Source organism: Candoia aspera, chromosome 1 (assembly GCF_035149785.1).
Source record: "Candoia aspera isolate rCanAsp1 chromosome 1, rCanAsp1.hap2, whole genome shotgun sequence".
NCBI lineage: Eukaryota > Metazoa > Chordata > Lepidosauria > Squamata > Boidae > Candoia > Candoia aspera.
This window is the reverse complement of record NC_086153.1, coordinates 100,223,110-100,241,797: the sequence shown is the minus strand read 5'-3', so window position 1 is coordinate 100,241,797 and position 18,688 is coordinate 100,223,110. Positions and strand designations below refer to the sequence as shown.

The following is an 18,688-nucleotide window of genomic DNA, read 5'->3' as shown; positions in this document are numbered from 1 at the left end:
ATTGGGAGAAAGAAATAGAATCCCAGAAAAGAACATATCCACTGCCATGGTCCTCTGTGATAAATGACAGAATAGCCACTGTGCAATAAGCCTTCTATTAAAAGAATCTTGACAAATTCAGATGTTCAGTCAAATGATTATTTTCTTTCAACCTATGCAAAGTCTGAAGTACACAGTTCCAGGATACATATAAAAACAAATAGCATGAGTGAGCAAAAGAAATACTAAGGAGGAAAAGACTTGAGAGGATGGAGGACAGTCTCCTACCTTGGTTAACTGAGCTATTTTCTTGCTCATTTTGAGATGGAGATCGTGGTTGTATTCCATGCCAAACTGGGAGGACGTCACTGAAGAAGAGGTGGTGTTGAATTTTCCAGTGTTGGTCGAGGAGCTGCCACTGTAATAGTGGTGTTGCCAGCTCATCCCTGGTTTCGCCATCTTCCACAGCAAAGAGACCCTGTTAACGGATCTGGCAGGGACCAGGGGAGGAAGAGGATAGCGAGGATGATAAGCAAATGTGGGGAAGGGAAGGGGGACAGAGACAGGGAATTAGTGGGCAAGAAAGGGAAGGCGCCAAAAGGAAAGTGGGGAAGTCAAAATACCTCCTCACCCCCCTCGCTTTTCTCAGGGACAAACGCACGCACGCACACACGCACACAAAACCAGCACCTGGCCCTCACTGCCGTTCTCTTTCCAGCCTAAGCGGTTACTTCGGCCTCTTCTGCACCATTGTCCTATTTGCCTGGGAGGATGGAAGAGAAGGAAAGGCAAGGGGCCTGCAGCCTCCTCCTCCCCCGTTTCGCCCTGGTGAGGGAAACGGGAATTTGGAGAGAGAAAAAAAAACAGTGAGCTTCCGTTCAACGGACGAATAAAAGCAGCCTCCTGCACCCTCCGGGACGCCCCAGCCGTCCTTTCCTTTCCCCGCCGAGATATGGGTGGGGGGGAGGGGGAGAGGGGGTCCCCGTTCTTCCCTCACAGGAGCACCGCTCCCCGCGGGACCCTCTTTTAGGTCCCGCGGGAGGAAAGGGATCCTAAGCAGAGCTCCTTCCTTCAGACGGGCTGCGCTTCCAAGGCTCCCTTCTTCTGGACGCACAGGGGACGGAAGAAGCCGCAGGCGCAGCCCAGGAAGCCGCGGCGACTGTCATTCACCCTCTCGCGCTCCAGACCACAGTCGCCAACCTACGGTTACCAGCATCCCACCAAACTGTTTACACCGTGCAGGCAGCGTCACATCCGGCTCTGCTGGCCTCTAGTCTCCGCCCCCTTTCAGAACCTCGGAAAGAGGCTGTTTAAAAATGAAACGCTCGGCGGTACGAGGAGCTTCGCTCCCGCCAGCTGTGGATACATCCGCGCTAAGAGTGGGGGTGGAGTGGGGGTAAGAAAAGGAATCCCTCTGGGCCGTTTGTGGATGTCACTCTGGAATCTGCCGCTCCCTCCCCGCTCCTGGCGTCATGCGTTCGAGCAGCCAGCTTGGTTTCCTGGGCTGCGGCAACAGCGACAGGTGTAACAGTGTTGCTAGGATGAGGCTCCTTTGTTCTCCACGACCAGCAGTCGCGAAGGAAGGCAATCTCTCTCCCCCGCTCCCAGGGTTTTACGTGGCTCTTACTACTTTGGAAGGGGGAGTACTACCCGTCCTTCCCAGACATGAGCCCTCTTGGAGAGACCACTCTTGACTAGGTTGTGCAAGTCCTTTGAAGACTGGAGCATGCATGAAGCACCTCAGTTTGAATGGTTACAAGAGCAACTTTATTTATTAGATTTATAAGGCCGCCCACCTCAACACTGACTCTGGGAGGCATGCTGATTAAAAACAGATAGAATGCCTAAGAACAAAACAAATAGTAAACTTGACTATGTGAAGAAGACACCACACATCAGATGGTCCCAGAACTTGGGGAAAGAATAGGTTTCCAGAGATCATTTAAAGGCTTGCGGGGTTGGGGCAGTCTGAATCTCCAGGGGGATATTAGTATGAAGGCAGGCACCATGACAGAGAAGGTGTACTTCCTAATCCCATCAAATGACATTGCTTAAGGGATGGGAGATGAAGTGCGCTAAGTCAGAATTTATGAGGCAGGCAGAAATGATGGGACTGAGGCAACCCGTCAGATAAGCTCTATGCCATGAAGGGCTTGATGGGTGATAACCAGCATCTTGAATTGTATGTGGAAGCTCACTGGTCACCAGTGCAGCTCACATAGCAGAAGTGTTACGTGGGTGTACTGAGATGAGCCCAGAACTGCTCACACCCCTGTGTTCTGGATCAATTGTAGCTTCCCAGTGGTCTTCAAAAGCAGCCCCAGGTAGAGCACATTACAAGGTGACCAAGACCTGAGTGACCATGAGAAGGGACTCCCAGCCCAAGAAAGGGCACGTTTAGCATACCAGATGAATCTGTGTGAAAGTTCTTCTGGCCACAATTGCCACCTGCTCTTCAAGCAAGAGCTGTGAGTCCATGAGGACCCCCAAATTGTGCACCAATTCTGTAAGAGGAAGTGCTACTTCATTCAGAATCATAGAGAATCTCTAGCACCAGAAGAACCATGCACCCCTTGCTGCTCAGTTTGTCAAGGTTAAGTTTAAGCCTGCTCTTCCCCATCCAGATCTGAACAGCCTCCATCCTCCTTATTGGGATAAGATCTTACAGCATCACTGGAATGACCAGGGGTTGAGATATTTGGTTGAGTATCATCAACATACTGAAGATCCCTAACCCCATGCAGTTCCATGAAGAAGTTAAACAGGAGGGGTGAGAGTGTTGAGCTTTAGGCACCCTGCAAATAAGGGGCTTTGGACTGGACCTCTTCCCACCAGTCAACACTGATGGGAACTAGTCATGGAGAAAGGAGGAAGATCACCACAACACTGTGCCTTCTGCTCCAAAACCATATAGCTTGTCCAGAAGGATACATGATTGAAGGCCACTGAGAGATCAAGAAGAACCAGTACTTTTGCCCCAGGAAAGAGGCTTTGTATGCACACATGCATGCATGCATGTGTACATGGAAACAACTGTGAACAGCTTTAGAAACAGCATGAGAAAAGATGTGACTGCTTTAATGATTCTGAGGGGAGGCCTGAACCCATAGGGTAAAAGGCTGGGGATCTCACGTCCATAATCTCTGCAGTCACATGACAGCAAAATGCCAACCATGTGGCATGATGTCCTAATGCAAGCTTTGACCTTTTGTATTTACAACACAATGTTGCACACAAGTACAGGAGAGTCTTGAACAGGAGTATGTTTGAATTGGAGACCAGGACACAATTACATTGAAACAAAATTGGAGGCAAAGTCAGGCCTAAAAAGGGCAGAGGTTACAGTCCTTCTTTATAGATTTATGCAAATTAGAGTAAACATGTGAATGGGGATAGCAGCTGATTTGGTATAAACAACTGCAGAGTATTTGATTGGATATAGCACATCATGTATCAAGTGAGGTCAGTGAGGCCATTAGGGCATAACTAAGTGGTAGTGGGGCAGGTCTACAAAGACAACGGGGGTTTTGAAAGAGCAAAAAAGCGGTATTTAATGAATATAGTTTTTTTATGGAGAATTGCTGTTATAAGAATTCTCAAACTATTCCTGATTCCCAAAGTCTGTGTTTGCCTCCTAGTTTCTTTTTCCATACTATCAGCATTCCTTAGCCTTCCAAATGTTTTATGGCTGAGCTGACAGTTTAGTTTCCCTGCGAGGATGTATTTGAGGTAGGGGCTTTTAGCTTGACCTCCAAAATTCTCCTTCGTAACTTTGTGTTAGATGGAAATTACAGGCTTTGGCAGTTGCTGGTATACAAATGGCTGTAAAGAAAGCCTGGAGCAATCTTGAAGGCAAATGGAGGGCAGAAAGAAGACTGGGGGAAGGATGGCCAGGGAGGGGTGGCCAGGATGAAAATTCAAGATCTCAATTTTGTCAGTGTTGATCCTGAACATGACTGATAGTTACCATAGGAGTCATATGATTATAGAATAGGAAGGGCCATTTAGGCAATCGAATCCAACCCCCTGCTCCTTGCAAGAATACAAATTACTCACAATGAATGGTCATCTAGCCTTTGCCTTGGAGGAACGGGGGAAATCTGGGACAAACCAAGATAACATCTTGGGTACATCAGGCACTGACAAGCAGCGATTAATTGGGAGCTTCTATTTTTCTTCCCTCTAACTGTTGGAAGATCCATCTAACACTGATCTTTGAAAGCCAGAACTCTGCACACAAACTGCAAGCAAAAGATAATCCTTCCTCCTTCTCTCCCTCTTCAGGCAAGAAACATTCTGTTTTATTCTCCTTTCCAAGTGACGTGATCAGGTGCAAAAGATGCTCCTTGCTAGCACATTTCTGTATGCATGCATATGTGTGCAAGCTATAGCTTGTAATTTTTTCCCCCACCTTGCTGTGATAGAAAGCTTCAGAATGTTTGACCTATTTTGTGGTGGCAAGAGCTGCTACGTTTCTCGTTCTGCATCCTCTTTCTATAACTGACCCCTGGGTAAAGTGAAACACTTCTTGAAAGATCCCTCATCTCCCCTGCTGCTCTCTGAACTTCTCTTTCATCTTTGTCTCACTGAATTGAATATGCAACTCTCTAAGTTCCTTGGCTGAACTGAACTGAATAGAGTAAGGTGCTAAATTCTCACAGATGATTAATTGCTTCTTATTTGCCTGTCTGGTATGCTTTTAATCTCAGATGTTCTTTAGACTACATTCCCTATAAATTGCTTATTATTTGATTGCCCTGTATATAATTTGTCTCAAATATTTTGAATAAATGATATTTATTGAATAATAATTATAGTTTCATTTTTGAACTTCTGGAATGCATAAACCTGTTCTGCAACTTACAGTGTTAATTGGCAGTGTGAGAGACCCTAGTTTGTAATGGTGAGAAACCTGAGTATGTCTTACTATTAAAAAAATCTTTATCTAAAGGTCATAGTTTGTAGCTATTATTGGCTACAAATTGTAAAAGGAAAGAACAAGTGTGCTTGATTTTGTTATGACAGTTTGAGGTTGGAATCACACAGTAAGTACAATTTGGTGGTGTTCCGCATTTTACTTATTTCAGTGGAAGAGCTAGTTACACACACACACACATGCAGAGAGAGAGAAAGAGAGAGAGAGAGACTCAAATTAGTGAAATGTAAAGTCTGTTCCTCCCCATCCAGACCCTCACAGCTTCCAGGCACTTGGTCAGAACCATGACAGCATCACCTGCTCAGCCCAGGGTGGAACTGTATAACAGTATCATCAGTAAATTGATGATACTGCACTCCATACCAGTGCATGACCTCACCCAGGGTTTCAAGTAAATGTTAAAGAGGAGAAGAGAGAGACCCAAGCCCCGAGGGACTCTACATTGCAGGGGCTAGGACCTGACCTCTTCCCACCCACCAACACCAAATGAAACTGGCTGAGAAAGGAGAACCACTGCAAAACAGTGCCTTCCACTCCCAGCCCCCAAAGCTGTCTCAGAAGGATACCATGTTCAATGGTATTAAAAACCACTGAAAGATCTAGGAGGGCCAGAATGGTTGCACCACCCACATCCCGAGACCTCCAGAGGTCATCTGCAAGTGTGACCAATGGTGTCTTGGTACTGTACCCCAGCCTGAACCCAGCCTGAAAAGGGTCTAGATAATCTACTTCATCTTGCTAAAAAGGGAAGGTTGGAGACTGCATGAAAATTGTCTAAAACTATTGGGTACAAGGATAGCATCTTAAGAATGGGGCACACCACCGCCTCTTTCAAGGTGATCAAGATGTGAATTAACGTTGCCAAGGATTCCCTGTTTATGCAGGGCCATGCTGGAACAGATAAAGACCCCACTCCCTACAACTTTATTACTTTGTCTAGAAAAACAATCAGGCTCATTGCTCTGAGGTAGCTCTTTTGTTTATGGTTAAGTAGGACTTCCATCTTGCTAGGGATTAATCTGAATTTGTTTCTCCTCATCTAAGCCCTTACAGCCTCTAGAGACCAGTTCAAGAATTCCATAGTATCACTGGACAGACTGGGGTAGCAATGTATAACTGAGTGTTAATAGCACACTGATGGCATTGGTTTATTTATTTATTTATTTAAATTTATATCACCGTCCATCTCCCCATTGTTTAATGAGTCTTAAGTAAGTATTATTTGAGGGAGTAAGTACTTGAGGGAGAAGACTGAACCCTTTGGAATGCCACAACGGAGCAGCCATAGGCTCAGTTGCTCCCCCCCTATAAAATACTGACTGGAACTGTCTACTCATGTAGGAGCATAACCAGTGCAAAATGGTGCTACCACCTCCCAAGGATAATATGATTGATGGTATTGAATGCCACTGAGAGGTCTAACATGATTAGGAGAATACTCTCCCCATCCAGGTCACAATGAAGATCATCCACCAAAACATCCAAGGCTATGTTCATCAGATGTCTAGGCCTGAATCCTAACTGGGAAGGAATCCAGATAATCCAGTTTTTCTAGGATCCTCTGTAGTTGATTCCACAATAGCTTCTCAACAATCTTCCCCAAAAAGGGAATTCTGGAGATAGAACAAAAATTATTAACTACAGATAGATTGAAAGATCTATTAAAGGTCTCTTTAAGAGAGGACACAACACTAATTCTTTCAAGTGGATCTCTTCTAGATCCACCTGCACATACACCACCCACCAGCCTGAAGGAGCATGGATCAAATCCACAAGGGGCAGACTTCATACTGCAGAACACCCTATCCCATTTTCTCAAGTTCCCCAATGGAAAAGAATCCCAGGTAACCTTGCAAGATACCACCCCTCTCACCTTACCTGGCTCTACCCAAATAATACCATGTGCCATTACTGTTCCAAGTCTTTTTGCTAACTTAATCTCCTGCAGCTCCTTTGTGAATAAAGGAGCAGCATGGGATAGGTGACTGGGGATAGGCTTTGCAGGAGCAATCCTATGCACTGTGGCAGTCTTTGAATTCCAGTGATTCTTGATATGCTTTAGAAAAAAATAGCTGGTTTTTTCAAATAATAATCTAAGCCACAGTGTATACAATGAACATTTTTATTTTACAATACAGTATGTAATATGATTTTCCTTTCAGCAATGTTTAGTGCATTTCATTCTAATAGAATTCCCTTCTAACAAGCCCAATATTAATTTTACAGAGATCAAAGGTGTAATTGGAGAACACCAAATTTGCATTTTACCAGCAACTTACATATGTCTTCTCAATTGGCACCACAGAATTCCTTAGGTAAATTCTAAATGAAAAAGCAATAAACTGAACCTGCTTTGGTCACAATTTTAGATGACCTCATTAGCATGAAAATATGAAGACCATAGTGAATTTTAAATATAAATTGCTTTCACCTATTTTCTTTGGTACAGTAGCATGACATAGTTGATAATACTAAAGAAAATTATATTAAATGACACTGCATACAAAAACTGATGATTTCATGCTTCTTTTACCTCCAATAATCGTTGGAAGGCTAGTAAGACAATTATGTACTGTAAAGATCATCAGGTTGCCTCTCCTACCAAGAAAAGATAATTAACTAATAGAGACCTACAATTATTTTCATATCTTCAGAGAAGTGAGACATAAATTTATAGAGAAGAAAGAATTAATAAAAATTGATAAAGGAGAATATAAAAACTGTAGAAAAGCTAAATGAATTAATTGTATCAAATTTTACTGCAGAAGTTGTTTGACAAATAACACTATTCTTTTTCAGGAAAATATTTTAAAAACCCTCTTACCCAGATCATGGCCTCCTGCAGCTGAAATATTGTATAAAGAAAAGCAGAATGGAAGATCAATTATAAATATTTAAATTTATGAAGAGGCATGCAAATATCCAGTAGAAGTAATATCAAAATGAGATGAGCATTGAATGTATGGATTCATAGCTGAAACAGTTGCTGACCAGATACATTTCTGGTATAATATTTCACTGAGTAGTTAAAAAGCAACGATTTTTATTTTTAATTTTTTAAACTTGCAATGCTGCAAATTATTCTGAATTCAAATGTCCTCTCACATACTTAATTGGTTCCTTTTCCTAATCTTTATTTGTTATTTTAAAAGTATTTTCTGTCAATATATCCTTTTTTCCGTATACAATGTCTGCATGCAAGAAGATACTTCAGCAAAGGATCGTTACCTTGTCGTGGTGCTGGAGCTTGAGCACCTCAATGATGCCATGAGCTAAACCGTGAAGGGCCACCCAAGACGGGAAGGTCATGACAGAGAGGTCAGACTAAATGCGATCCCTGGGGAAGGTAATGGCAACCCACCTCAGTATTCTTGCCGTGAAAACTAAATGGATCAGTACAACCAGAGATATGTCGGTATACCATCGGAAGATGAGACCCCCAGGTCGGAAGATGGTCAAAATGCTACTGGGGAGGAACAGAGGATGAGTTCAACTAGCCCCAGACGTGATGACGCAGCTAGCTCAAAGCCAAAAGGACGGCTAGCGGCCGACGGTGCTGGTGGTGAACGGCGAATCCGATGTTCTAAGGATCAACACACCATCGGAACCTGGAATGTAAGATCTATGAGCCAGGGCAAATTGGATGTGGTTATTGGTGAGATGTCAAGATTAAAGATAGACATTCTGGGCGTCAGTGAACTGAAATGGACTGGAATGGGCCACTTCACATCAAATGACCACCAGATCTACTACTGCGGACAAGAGGACCACAGAAGAAATGGAGTAGCCTTCATAATTAATAGTAAAGTGGCTAAAGCAGTGCTTGGATACAACCCAAAAAATGACAGAATGATCTCAATTCGAATTCAGGGCAAGCCATCTAACATCACAGTGATCCAAATATACGCCCCAACCACAAATGCTGAAGAAGCTGAAGTAGAGCAGTTCTATGAGGATCTGCAGCACCTACTGGACAACACGCCTAAAAGAGATGTTATTTTCATCACAGGAGACTGGAATGCTAAGGTGGGCAGTCAAATGACACCTCGAATTACAGGTAAGTATGGCCTGGGAGAACAAAACGAAGCAGGACACAGGCTGATAGAATTTTGCCAAGACAATTCACTCTGCATAACAAACACTCTCTTCCAACAACCTAAGAGACGGCTTTATACATGGACTTCACCAGATGGACAACACCGAAATCAGATTGATTACATCCTTTGCAGCCAAAGGTGGCGGACATCTGTACAGTCGGTAAAAACAAGGCCTGGAGCTGACTGTAGTTCAGATCACGAACTTCTTCTTGCACAATTTAGGATCAGACTAAAGAGATTAGGGAAGACCCACAGATCAGCTAGATATGAGCTCACTAATATTCCTAAGGAATATGCAGTGGAGGTGAAGAATAGATTTAAGGGACTGGACTTAGTAGATAGGGTCCCGGAAGAACTCTGGACAGAAGTTGGCAGCATTGTTCAGGAGGCGGCAACAAAATACATCCCAAAGAAAGAGAAAACCAAGAAGGCAAAATGGCTGTCTGCTGAGACACTAGAAGTAGCCCAAGAAAGAAGGAAAGCAAAAGGCAACAGTGATAGGGGGAGATATGCCCAATTAAATGCAAAATTCCAGAGGTTAGCCAGAAGAGATAAGGAATTATTTTTAAACAAGCAATGCGCGGAAGTGGAAGAAGACAATAGAATAGGAAGGACAAGAGACCTCTTCCAGAAAATTAGAAACATTGGAGGTAAATTCCAGGCCAAAATGGGTATGATCAAAAACAAAGATGGCAAGGACCTAACAGAAGAAGAAGAGATCAAGAAAAGGTGGCAAGAATATACAGAAAACCTGTATAGGAAGGATAACAATATCGGGGATAGCTTTGACGGTGTGGTCGGTGAGCTAGAGCCAGACATCCTGAAGAGTGAGGTTGAGTGGGCCTTAAGAAGCATTGCTAATAACAAGGCAACAGGAGACGACGGCATCCCAGCTGAACTGTTCAAAATCTTGCAAGATGATGCTGTCAAGGTAATGCATGCTATATGCCAGCAAATTTGGAAAACACAAGAATGGCCATCAGACTGGAAAAAATCAACTTATATCCCCATACCAAAAAAGGGAAACACTAAAGAATGTTCAAACTATCGAACAGTGGCACTCATTTCACATGCCAGTAAGGTAATGCTCAAGATCCTGCAAGGTAGACTTCAGCACTTCATGGAGCGAGAATTGCCAGATGTACAAGCTGGGTTTAGAAAAGGCAGAGGAACTAGAGACCAAATTGCCAATATCCGCTGGATAATGGAAAAAGCCAGGGAGTTTCAGAAAAACATTTATTTCTGTTTTATTGACTATTCTAAAGCCTTTGACTGTGTGGACCATAACAAATTGTGGCAAGTTCTTAGCGGTATGGGGATACCAAGTCATCTTGTCTGCCTCCTGAAGAATCTGTATAACGACCAAGTAGCAACAGTAAGAACAGACCACGGAACAACAGACTGGTTTAAGGTTGGGAAAGGAGTACGGCAGGGCTGTATACTCTCACCCTACCTATTCAACTTGTATGCAGAACACATCATGCGACAAGCTGGCCTTGAGGAATCCAAGGCTGGAGTTAAAATCTCTGGAAGAAACATTAACAATCTCAGATATGCAGATGATACCACTTTGATGGCTGAAAGTGAAGAGGAACTGAGGAGCCTTATGATGAAGGTGAAAGAAGAAAGTGCAAAAGCTGGCTTGCAGCTAAACCTCAAAAAAACCAAGATTATGGCAACCAGCTTGATTGATAACTGGCAAATAGAGGGAGAAAATGTAGAAGCAGTGAAAGACTTTGTATTCCTAGGTGCAAAGATTACTGCAGATGCTGACTGCAGTCAGGAAATCAGAAGACGCTTAATCCTTGGAAGAAGAGCAATGACAAATCTCGATAAAATAGTTAAGAGCAGAGACATCACACTGACAACAAAGGTCCGCATAGTTAAAGCAATGGTGTTCCCTATAGTAACATATGGCTGCGAGAGCTGGACCATAAGGAAGGCTGAGCGAAGGAAGATCGATGCTTTTGAACTGTGGTGTTGGAGGAAAATTCTGAGAGTGCCTTGGACTGCAAGAAGATCCAACCAGTCCATCCTCCAGGAAATAAAGCCAGACTGCTCACTTGAGGGAATGATATTAAAGGCAAAACTGAAATACTTTGGCCACATAATGAGAAGACAGGACACCCTGGAGAAGATGCTGATGCTAGGGAGAGTGGAAGGCAAAAGGAAGAGGGGCCGACCAAGGGCAAGATGGATGGATGATATTCTAGAGGTGACGGACTCGTCCCTGGGGGAGCTGGGGGTGTTGACGACCGACAGGAAGCTCTGGCGTGGGCTGGTCCATGAAGTCACGAAGAGTCGGAAGCGACTAAACGAATAAACAACAATGCAAGAAGATAAAAAAATGGAATCAGCAATAAGTTGATCTGATATTTATAACTATTGGAAGTAACTGTCAGTAAGCACAGTTACAAAAGATTGTATTCACAGATGACAGCTCAAGAACAAAAAGCTTTATTATACAGAAACAGAAAACGTCATTATTTGTCAAATCAATTAAAGAGAGATTTGTTGTAAGAATATATCTGACATTTAAATATCTGTCAAGTCTTTTTCTCTCAGTGCTGAAAGATTCGTGAACTTCTTCTGAAGAAATACCGCTACTGGGACCAAACAGTACTTCTTCATTGCACAAAATGAACACTTATTACTGAGAAAATGCAACCATCCTCAAGGAATTTCATGGCAACTGCTACTACAGTGAGGTCTTTGGTTAGGTAAGCGTCTCTAGTATCTATTAAATTGGGGCATGACAGGAACTGCTCTCTCTCTTTCTCTCTTCTTTTTTTGTCTGCAATAAAGCCACTTAATTATCCATTTCGAGTCAAGTTTTTGCTGTTAGCTAGTTAGCAGAATATGCAATAAAGTTTATGGAGAGCTGAGATTTATTGCTGTGCCTTGAAGAGAAGTATGATAGTAAGTGTTCTCTTGTGGTAACAAAAGGGCTAATAATTTTTAGCCCTGAGCACCATCAGTTTGAACACTAGAAAAGAAATGTGATCCAGTGAAATATAAGGGCATATTGTATGTGATTTATTTAATAAAGCATGTTGAAACAAGCCAAGGTTTAGTATGCTATATGAACCCAGCTGTTTTATAAGTAGCCTGATAGGTTGGTAGGCAAAGTCTTTAATTAATACATTAAGCCAAGAGACATGGGAGTGACCAGGATTTTTTAAATGTCATTGTTCTGTCAATTTCTGTATCTTTGGTTTTTATCAAAGGAATGTTATAAGCTGTGCAATGCAATATCACCAGTGAGAATTTATTTATATCAAGGAGGCTATAGATCAGTTGAAATTACCATGGACAGTTTGTATTTCTGCAAAGATCCTCTCTTTCTCAATGCTACAGAGTCATCTAAATTTGGAAACATGGTTTGTAAACAAATGTTCCTACATAGTGTACTGAAATGAATAGCTTGGTTTAAAGATTCTGGGAATTTTTGAGTATTTGCTGCCCCCTGCAGCTTAAAGTGATTATTAAACCATTAGGCCATTGAAATACACTTTCCTCATAGCATCTTTCCAAGCTATTACCAATCCCTGTCTTTTTTCTTAATATTGTATTTACTCAGACAATATAACCCCAGAGAATGGCAGGGCAGGTCCTAAGACATGATAGCATAGACCTGAAAAAGTACAGAAAATGTTGAAATTGAAGATAAAATGTTTGACAACCAGCTTGAAAAAATAATTTGGTGGTAGACTTCCAGTTAATCTACCAGCCTAGATGAAAACCAGACACATCTTGAAAAAGTTATTTCTCCAGCCAGACAATCATGGAATGTGGGAAACCTGCATAGGAATATAAGTACAATGGATTAGAACTTGTGCACAATAGGCTGTAATTGCCTACCCCATATCTACGGGTGCTACATCAGGTGATACAGGAAACCTCAGCCAGTTATGGTTTGTTAGTTGCATTCAGTACTAGCTGATATCCTGGGCACCTTTTCTGTAACTACCTGGGCAACACTTCCTTTTATCTTTAACAACCACAGTGTTCTGCAATGGCCTAATTGGGTCATAGTCTTTGCATGTGGAGTGAGAAGGCTAAATCTCTTCATACTACCTAGATATCCCCATTTTATTCACTGAAGGTTAGAAGGGGTATATGAGAGACTTCTGCCTCTGAAGTGGAGCTCAGGAGGGGGAACTTACTCATAGATTAAGCATCACTCCATCAGATGACACATTAAGCCATGTTTCAGATAAATTGACCAGTAACAAACCGTAAGTGTTCTGATCTGGGTTTGGATACCATGCATACCTTAGGTATGCATACCTAACCTTAGGCCTCTGAGTCTCCTCTGAGTGCACTGCTAAATGCTGGGTTCCTGCCATTTTGAGGTGGGATACACGTGGCAGCTATAAACTTACGTAACTAAATGAAAGCAACAGAAACAGCAACAAAGAACCTTCCACCCAAGGAGCCATAAAGAATTACTGGACCTTTCCATGTATATGCCCCACCCCACATCACTACTCTACAACTATTGTAGTTTCTTTTTTTTTTTAAATAGTAAATTTTATGAAGGTTCAAGAAAAGAATAAAAACTATAAAAAACTAAAAAAACCTACAGAGAAAGAAAAAAGAACTAAAAAAGGGTGAAAAGACAAGAGTTTTTTTTTCAAATTTACAAAAGATGTGGCTTCTGACTTTTAACAGGAAGGATATACAAAAATTTTCATAATCAATCTCTTAATCTATATTAAACCAAAACACCACATTATTTCTATAAATCATTCAACTTTAGCACGTAGCAAAGATCACTAAATACAGTTACTCCTCCCCCTTATATTAAAATAAAGAAAAGGGCTTCTGGTGGGGGACATGGCCGACTGAACAGCTATGTCTGTGAGCTCCGCAGTCATAACTGACAATACAGTGGTTTTTTTGGTGTGGGCAGGCTTTTCCTGAAGCCCGGAGCTTTTTCATGGATAAAGAAAATGCTCGGAATCATCCCATCTGCCCTCCAGAATGGCAACTTGCAGCCAGAGAATCGCAAACAGTGTCTGTGTCAATCTGGTAAGAGCCGCCTGGAGGCTGGGATGTCACCATTTCCAAGCTGCACTGTAGCCTTAAAGGGATACTAGGTGTCATGAGTACTGATGGTGAGCAGGAGGGGGCCCCTATCCAGGGAGAAAAGTGCACGCATAGTTTAGAGGCTTTGAACTTTCCTTCAAAGAAACTCAGAGCAGACCCGCCATGAGTTTTGGGTTTATCTGTGTGGGTTTCCCACACTCTTTCAGTTTGGCAGGATTTTCTGTCTAGTAGAGTAGGACAATAAACACTAGAGACCAAGATACCATCTCAGTATGGTTCTTCGCTCTAAAATAGGACACTAGGTCAAGCCACCCCATTTCTAAATCACCCAATTTATATGTATTTTTAAAGTTATGTACCCAAAGAGAGACTTTCTCCAGCAAGGAGAAGTGATGTCTCTTGGTGCTTGTCATTATTTTTGGGATTAATTTTCAAAAATCTTTTAAAGCTTTGTCTTGTTTTCCCATTTGGATATTGATGAGGACTGAGAATAAATAATTGCCTCCCTGTTATTATTTTTGTATTAAATTTGAAGGATTTAATATTTTCCTACACGTTGAATCTGCTGTTTTGAATCTTCAGTTTTCTCTTTATTTTCCCTGGAGTGGCTTGTTAGCATATTTTCTCTTTTGTCAACAACTTTCAGAGATTCCCCATTAACTCATTAACTCCTATTCTTGCTTGTGCAAGTATCTAGGGGGAACCATAATCTACTGCCTGAAACATGGAGGATTTCAAGGAGAGTTTCTCAGAGTTCCATTATGAGCTTCACTGTGAGTTTAAACAGATATTTCATGACACTTGTCAAGTTTTTTGCAAGATATTTGGGACATTGCAGAAAATGTCAGCTTTAAAATGTGTCATCTGGCTGAGGATGTCGTGGACGAAGCTGAAGATTTTACCAAAGATAGAGTTGTTTCCACTGACATTGAGATTGAAGCTTTTGTTGAAATGCCAGACATCAAATATATTTTGATATTGAAGCAGTGAAAGACAATCTGATTTGCAAATTACAAATGGGGTTGTTTTTCTGAGGGAATGTTATGGGAAAGAAAAGGCTGTGTTCTGTGGGAAGTTTTTTGCTGAGAAGTCTGAGTTTCTAAGGGGGGCAGCTGGGCTGTTTGATTTCTGTATGAAAAATGCCCTGTGTGTAATATGGAGATATGTAAATGTTTTGGTATATTTTGAGGTGGGGTAAAAAAATTAAGATTTAAGATTTATAAGTTATAATAATAATTGCTTGGTTTTAGGTTTAATGGGGTTAAGATTGTTGAATTTAAATTATTTTATAATTTGATTTCTATTATAGTGGTGTCCTGTTCAGACTACAAGATGGCCAGGCAGGATTACTTAAAACTCTTTTATTTCAATCAACTATTTACAATAATAAAGTCCTCAATAAGTAGCAACACAATCAATCGGGTCCACCCAGGCAGAGGAGGAAAACTAGGCAAGACTGCAGGATCAGGATCTGATGAAGACTGAGGCAACATGGCTAGGCAGAACTTGGCTAGACCCCTCAATGAAGCAGCAAGACCTGGGGAGGCAAATGTGTGTGGCAATAAGGAGACTGGAGATGCTGGGCTTGACCTTGGCCTGGAGGCTAGGCAAGGCTTAACTGGATCTACAAGGCAGGACTTGATTCTAGAGGCAGTATGGGACTTGACCGAAGCAGCAAGGCAAGAGGTGGAACTCGGAGTGATACTAGGCTGGACTGGAGCAGCGAGGCAAGGCTTGGATCCGAAACAAGGCAGGACTTGACTGGAATGGAAGCATGAGGTGAGGAACTGGACTTGGAGCTAGGCTGGACTGGAAAGGGAAGACTGGACTTGGAAGCAGAGGCAAGACTGGACGTGACTGAGGCAGCGAGACTAGACTGGAAACTGGAAGCAAGGCTGGGCTGGACTGGAGTTGTAAGACAAGACCTGGAGCTGGAACTCTGGCTGGACTTGACTGGATCTGCACAACGAGGCTTGATGCCGAAGGCAGGATTGCACTTGGCTGAAGCAACATGGCGAGGCTGGGAGCTGAAAGCTAGGCTGAGATCCGATGGATCAGCGAGGCTGGACTCAATTGGAGCGACTTGTGAAGGAGGCAGTCCCACAAAATCAGAAGAAGCTGGGTCTGATTCCACAATGGCTGCAGGCAAGGCTTCTGACTCTGGTAAGGACTCATCCGCTGAAACAAGCTCAAAGGATCGGTTGTCTCCAGCAGCTTGCTCAATGCGCGCTTGCCTTTTAATGCGTTCCTTTCCACACCTTTTCTCTTCTGCAGCCAATCAGGCTGCCTTCTGATTCACATGCTTCTCAGCTCTCCAGTCTCATGCACTGATTGGAGGTTTTAATTCCTTCTCCTGATTTTGCCTGATCAGCACTTGCACTTTCTCCCACTCTGCTGAGTCATTTTGGGTGTCTGTTTCCCTGATTCCTACCAGATAAGTTTCATTTTCCTCAGACTGTTCAGGATAAGTTTCATTTTCGGAGTCTGACTCAGACTCAAACCTGACAAGTAGACAGAAATATATAGAATAGTGGTAGGAAGGAAATAATTAAATAAATGTTTTGGGGGGGGAGTTGATTTGGAGGTTTATATATTTCTTTTTCTTTTAATATAAGGAGAAGGAGCAATTGTGTTTAGTGATTTTTATAATGTGCTAATGGAATGATTTATAGAAATAATGTGACTTTGGTTTGATATAAAGTAAGGGATTGATTATGGAAATTGCTGTATATTCTTGTTGTTGAAAGTTGGAATTAACCTCTTTATGTAATTTTCAAAATTCTTTTTTCTTGTGTTTAACACTTCTTTTGTTTTTGTTTTTCCTTTCTTTTTGTAGATTTTTTGCTTTTTTGTAGTTTTTATCTTTGTTTCAAATTTAATACAATTCTTATTAAAAATATTAAAATAAAGAAAAAAAAATCATATAAACCTCCTAAACATCTTTCTCTGCTCCAAAAGATAACACATATTTAATTATTCCCTTCCTACCACTATTCTATACATTTCTGTCTACTATAATAGGAATCAAATTAAAAAGCACATAGGTTGTCTGCTATTATACTTGATAATACAACAGTTTTAATAATCCTAATCTCAATAAACCCAGGAAACAAAGACAATTCAAAACAATAAATCCAAATCTTTAAAAGCAAATTATATCAGTCAAATCCTTAAAGCAAACCAGATAAACATTCTTCAACCCTTATCCCACTTCAAAATAAACCAGAGCATTTAAATATCCCCACAATGTGCACAGAGCTTTGATCTTGAAAGAATCAAACAGCCCAACTGCCCCCCTCAACGATTCCAGGTTCTCTTCATGGCATTCCACCAGAAGATCGGTTTTACTTATGGCTTGCAGATCACTCTCTCCCTCAGATTTCTCCAACTCCATTATCCAAACTTCATCCAGCATCTCGATAAAAATCCCAATCTCAATCTTAAACGAAACCTTTCTGTCGTTGATTTCCTCAATTTCATCCACCACATCCCTAACCTGATGGCACATTTTAGATCTCATATTTTCCACAATGTCCTGCATATCTTGCATAAAAACTTGATAGAAGTTAGAAGAAATCTATTTAAAATCTTGGTGGAAGTCAGAAAGAATCTGTTTGAAATCCTCCATGTCTCATGCAGTAGATTATGGTGCCCCTAGCAGCTTAACCAGTAAAAGTCGAAGATATGAAAAGGTTCCAAAGTGTGTTTACGTAAGTGAAAGTGAGATAGCAGACCGTTCTCAAGGGAAAGTGAAAACAGAATGCTGCAGGTTTAAATCAGCCAAATCAACATGTAGGAAAATGCTAATATCTTCAAATTTAATACAAAAATAATAACAGGAATACAATTTGTTTACTCTCAATCATCCTTTATATTTGGAAGGAAAATGAAATCCAAAACTTAAAAACTTTTAAAAATCCCCAAAATAACGATAAGCACCAAGAGAACCAGCTTGTCCTTGTTGTAGAAAGCCTCTCTTGGGGTACATACACTTAAAAAAAAATACAAATTGGTGATTTAGAAATGGGGTGGCTGGTCTTAGTGTCCCTTTAAGGCTGCAGTGTGGCTTGGAAAGTGATGACGTCCCCGCCTCCCAGTTGGGTCTTACCAGTCAAACGCAAAACACTGTTTGCAATCTCCTGGCTGCAAGCAGCTGTCCGGAGGATGATTCCAGGTATTCTCCTTTATCTGGAGAACATTTCTGGGCTTCAGTAGAACCTGCCTGAGCCCTAAAAAAGTTGCTGCATTGTCAGCTCTGCCTGCTGAGCCCATGGGCACAGCTGTTCAATCTGCCATTCCCACCAGAAGCCAACTATTGCAGTTTCTGTTAGTTACCAATTCCTGATAGCCCATTCAACTTGGTTGCTTCCTTAATACTTTCACCAAGAGCATCCAAGACTAGAATGTTTAGTTTGAAGAAAAAATGGTCAGCTAGTATTTATTTCTGCATACAGAATCATACATTTACTTTAATCTAGACATCACAATACATTCACAGAGTTAACAGTCTTAACAATGATTAGTTATACTTGGACATACTTCACTCACTATTTTGATATATAAATCTGTAGTTCTAAATGCAAAACTAGTAAGACTGTTTACAACACAGTATTTAGAATGGCAA

The 18,688-nt window shown here is 41.6% G+C and overlaps 1 protein-coding gene across 5 annotated transcripts in view; it reads right to left on the bottom strand.

Moving 5' to 3' along the window:
* Positions 1 to 1,208, bottom strand: part of FAM184A (family with sequence similarity 184 member A) — a 71,209-nt gene extending 70,001 nt beyond the window's left edge. For 2 of the 5 annotated variants that reach the window (XR_010068435.1, XM_063310611.1), the window contains exon 1: positions 268 to 1,206. Coding sequence is in view for 2 of the 5 variants with exons in the window: in XM_063310611.1 (XP_063166681.1) it covers positions 268 to 438 (171 nt within the window). In the remaining 3 variants the exon portion in view is untranslated. Of the gene's footprint in view, positions 1 to 267 lie in introns of all 5 variants that reach the window. The other 3 variants (XM_063310621.1, XR_010068438.1, XR_010068437.1) reach the window with 3 other exon arrangements.
* Between the last annotated feature and the right edge of the window lie 17,480 nt (positions 1,209 to 18,688).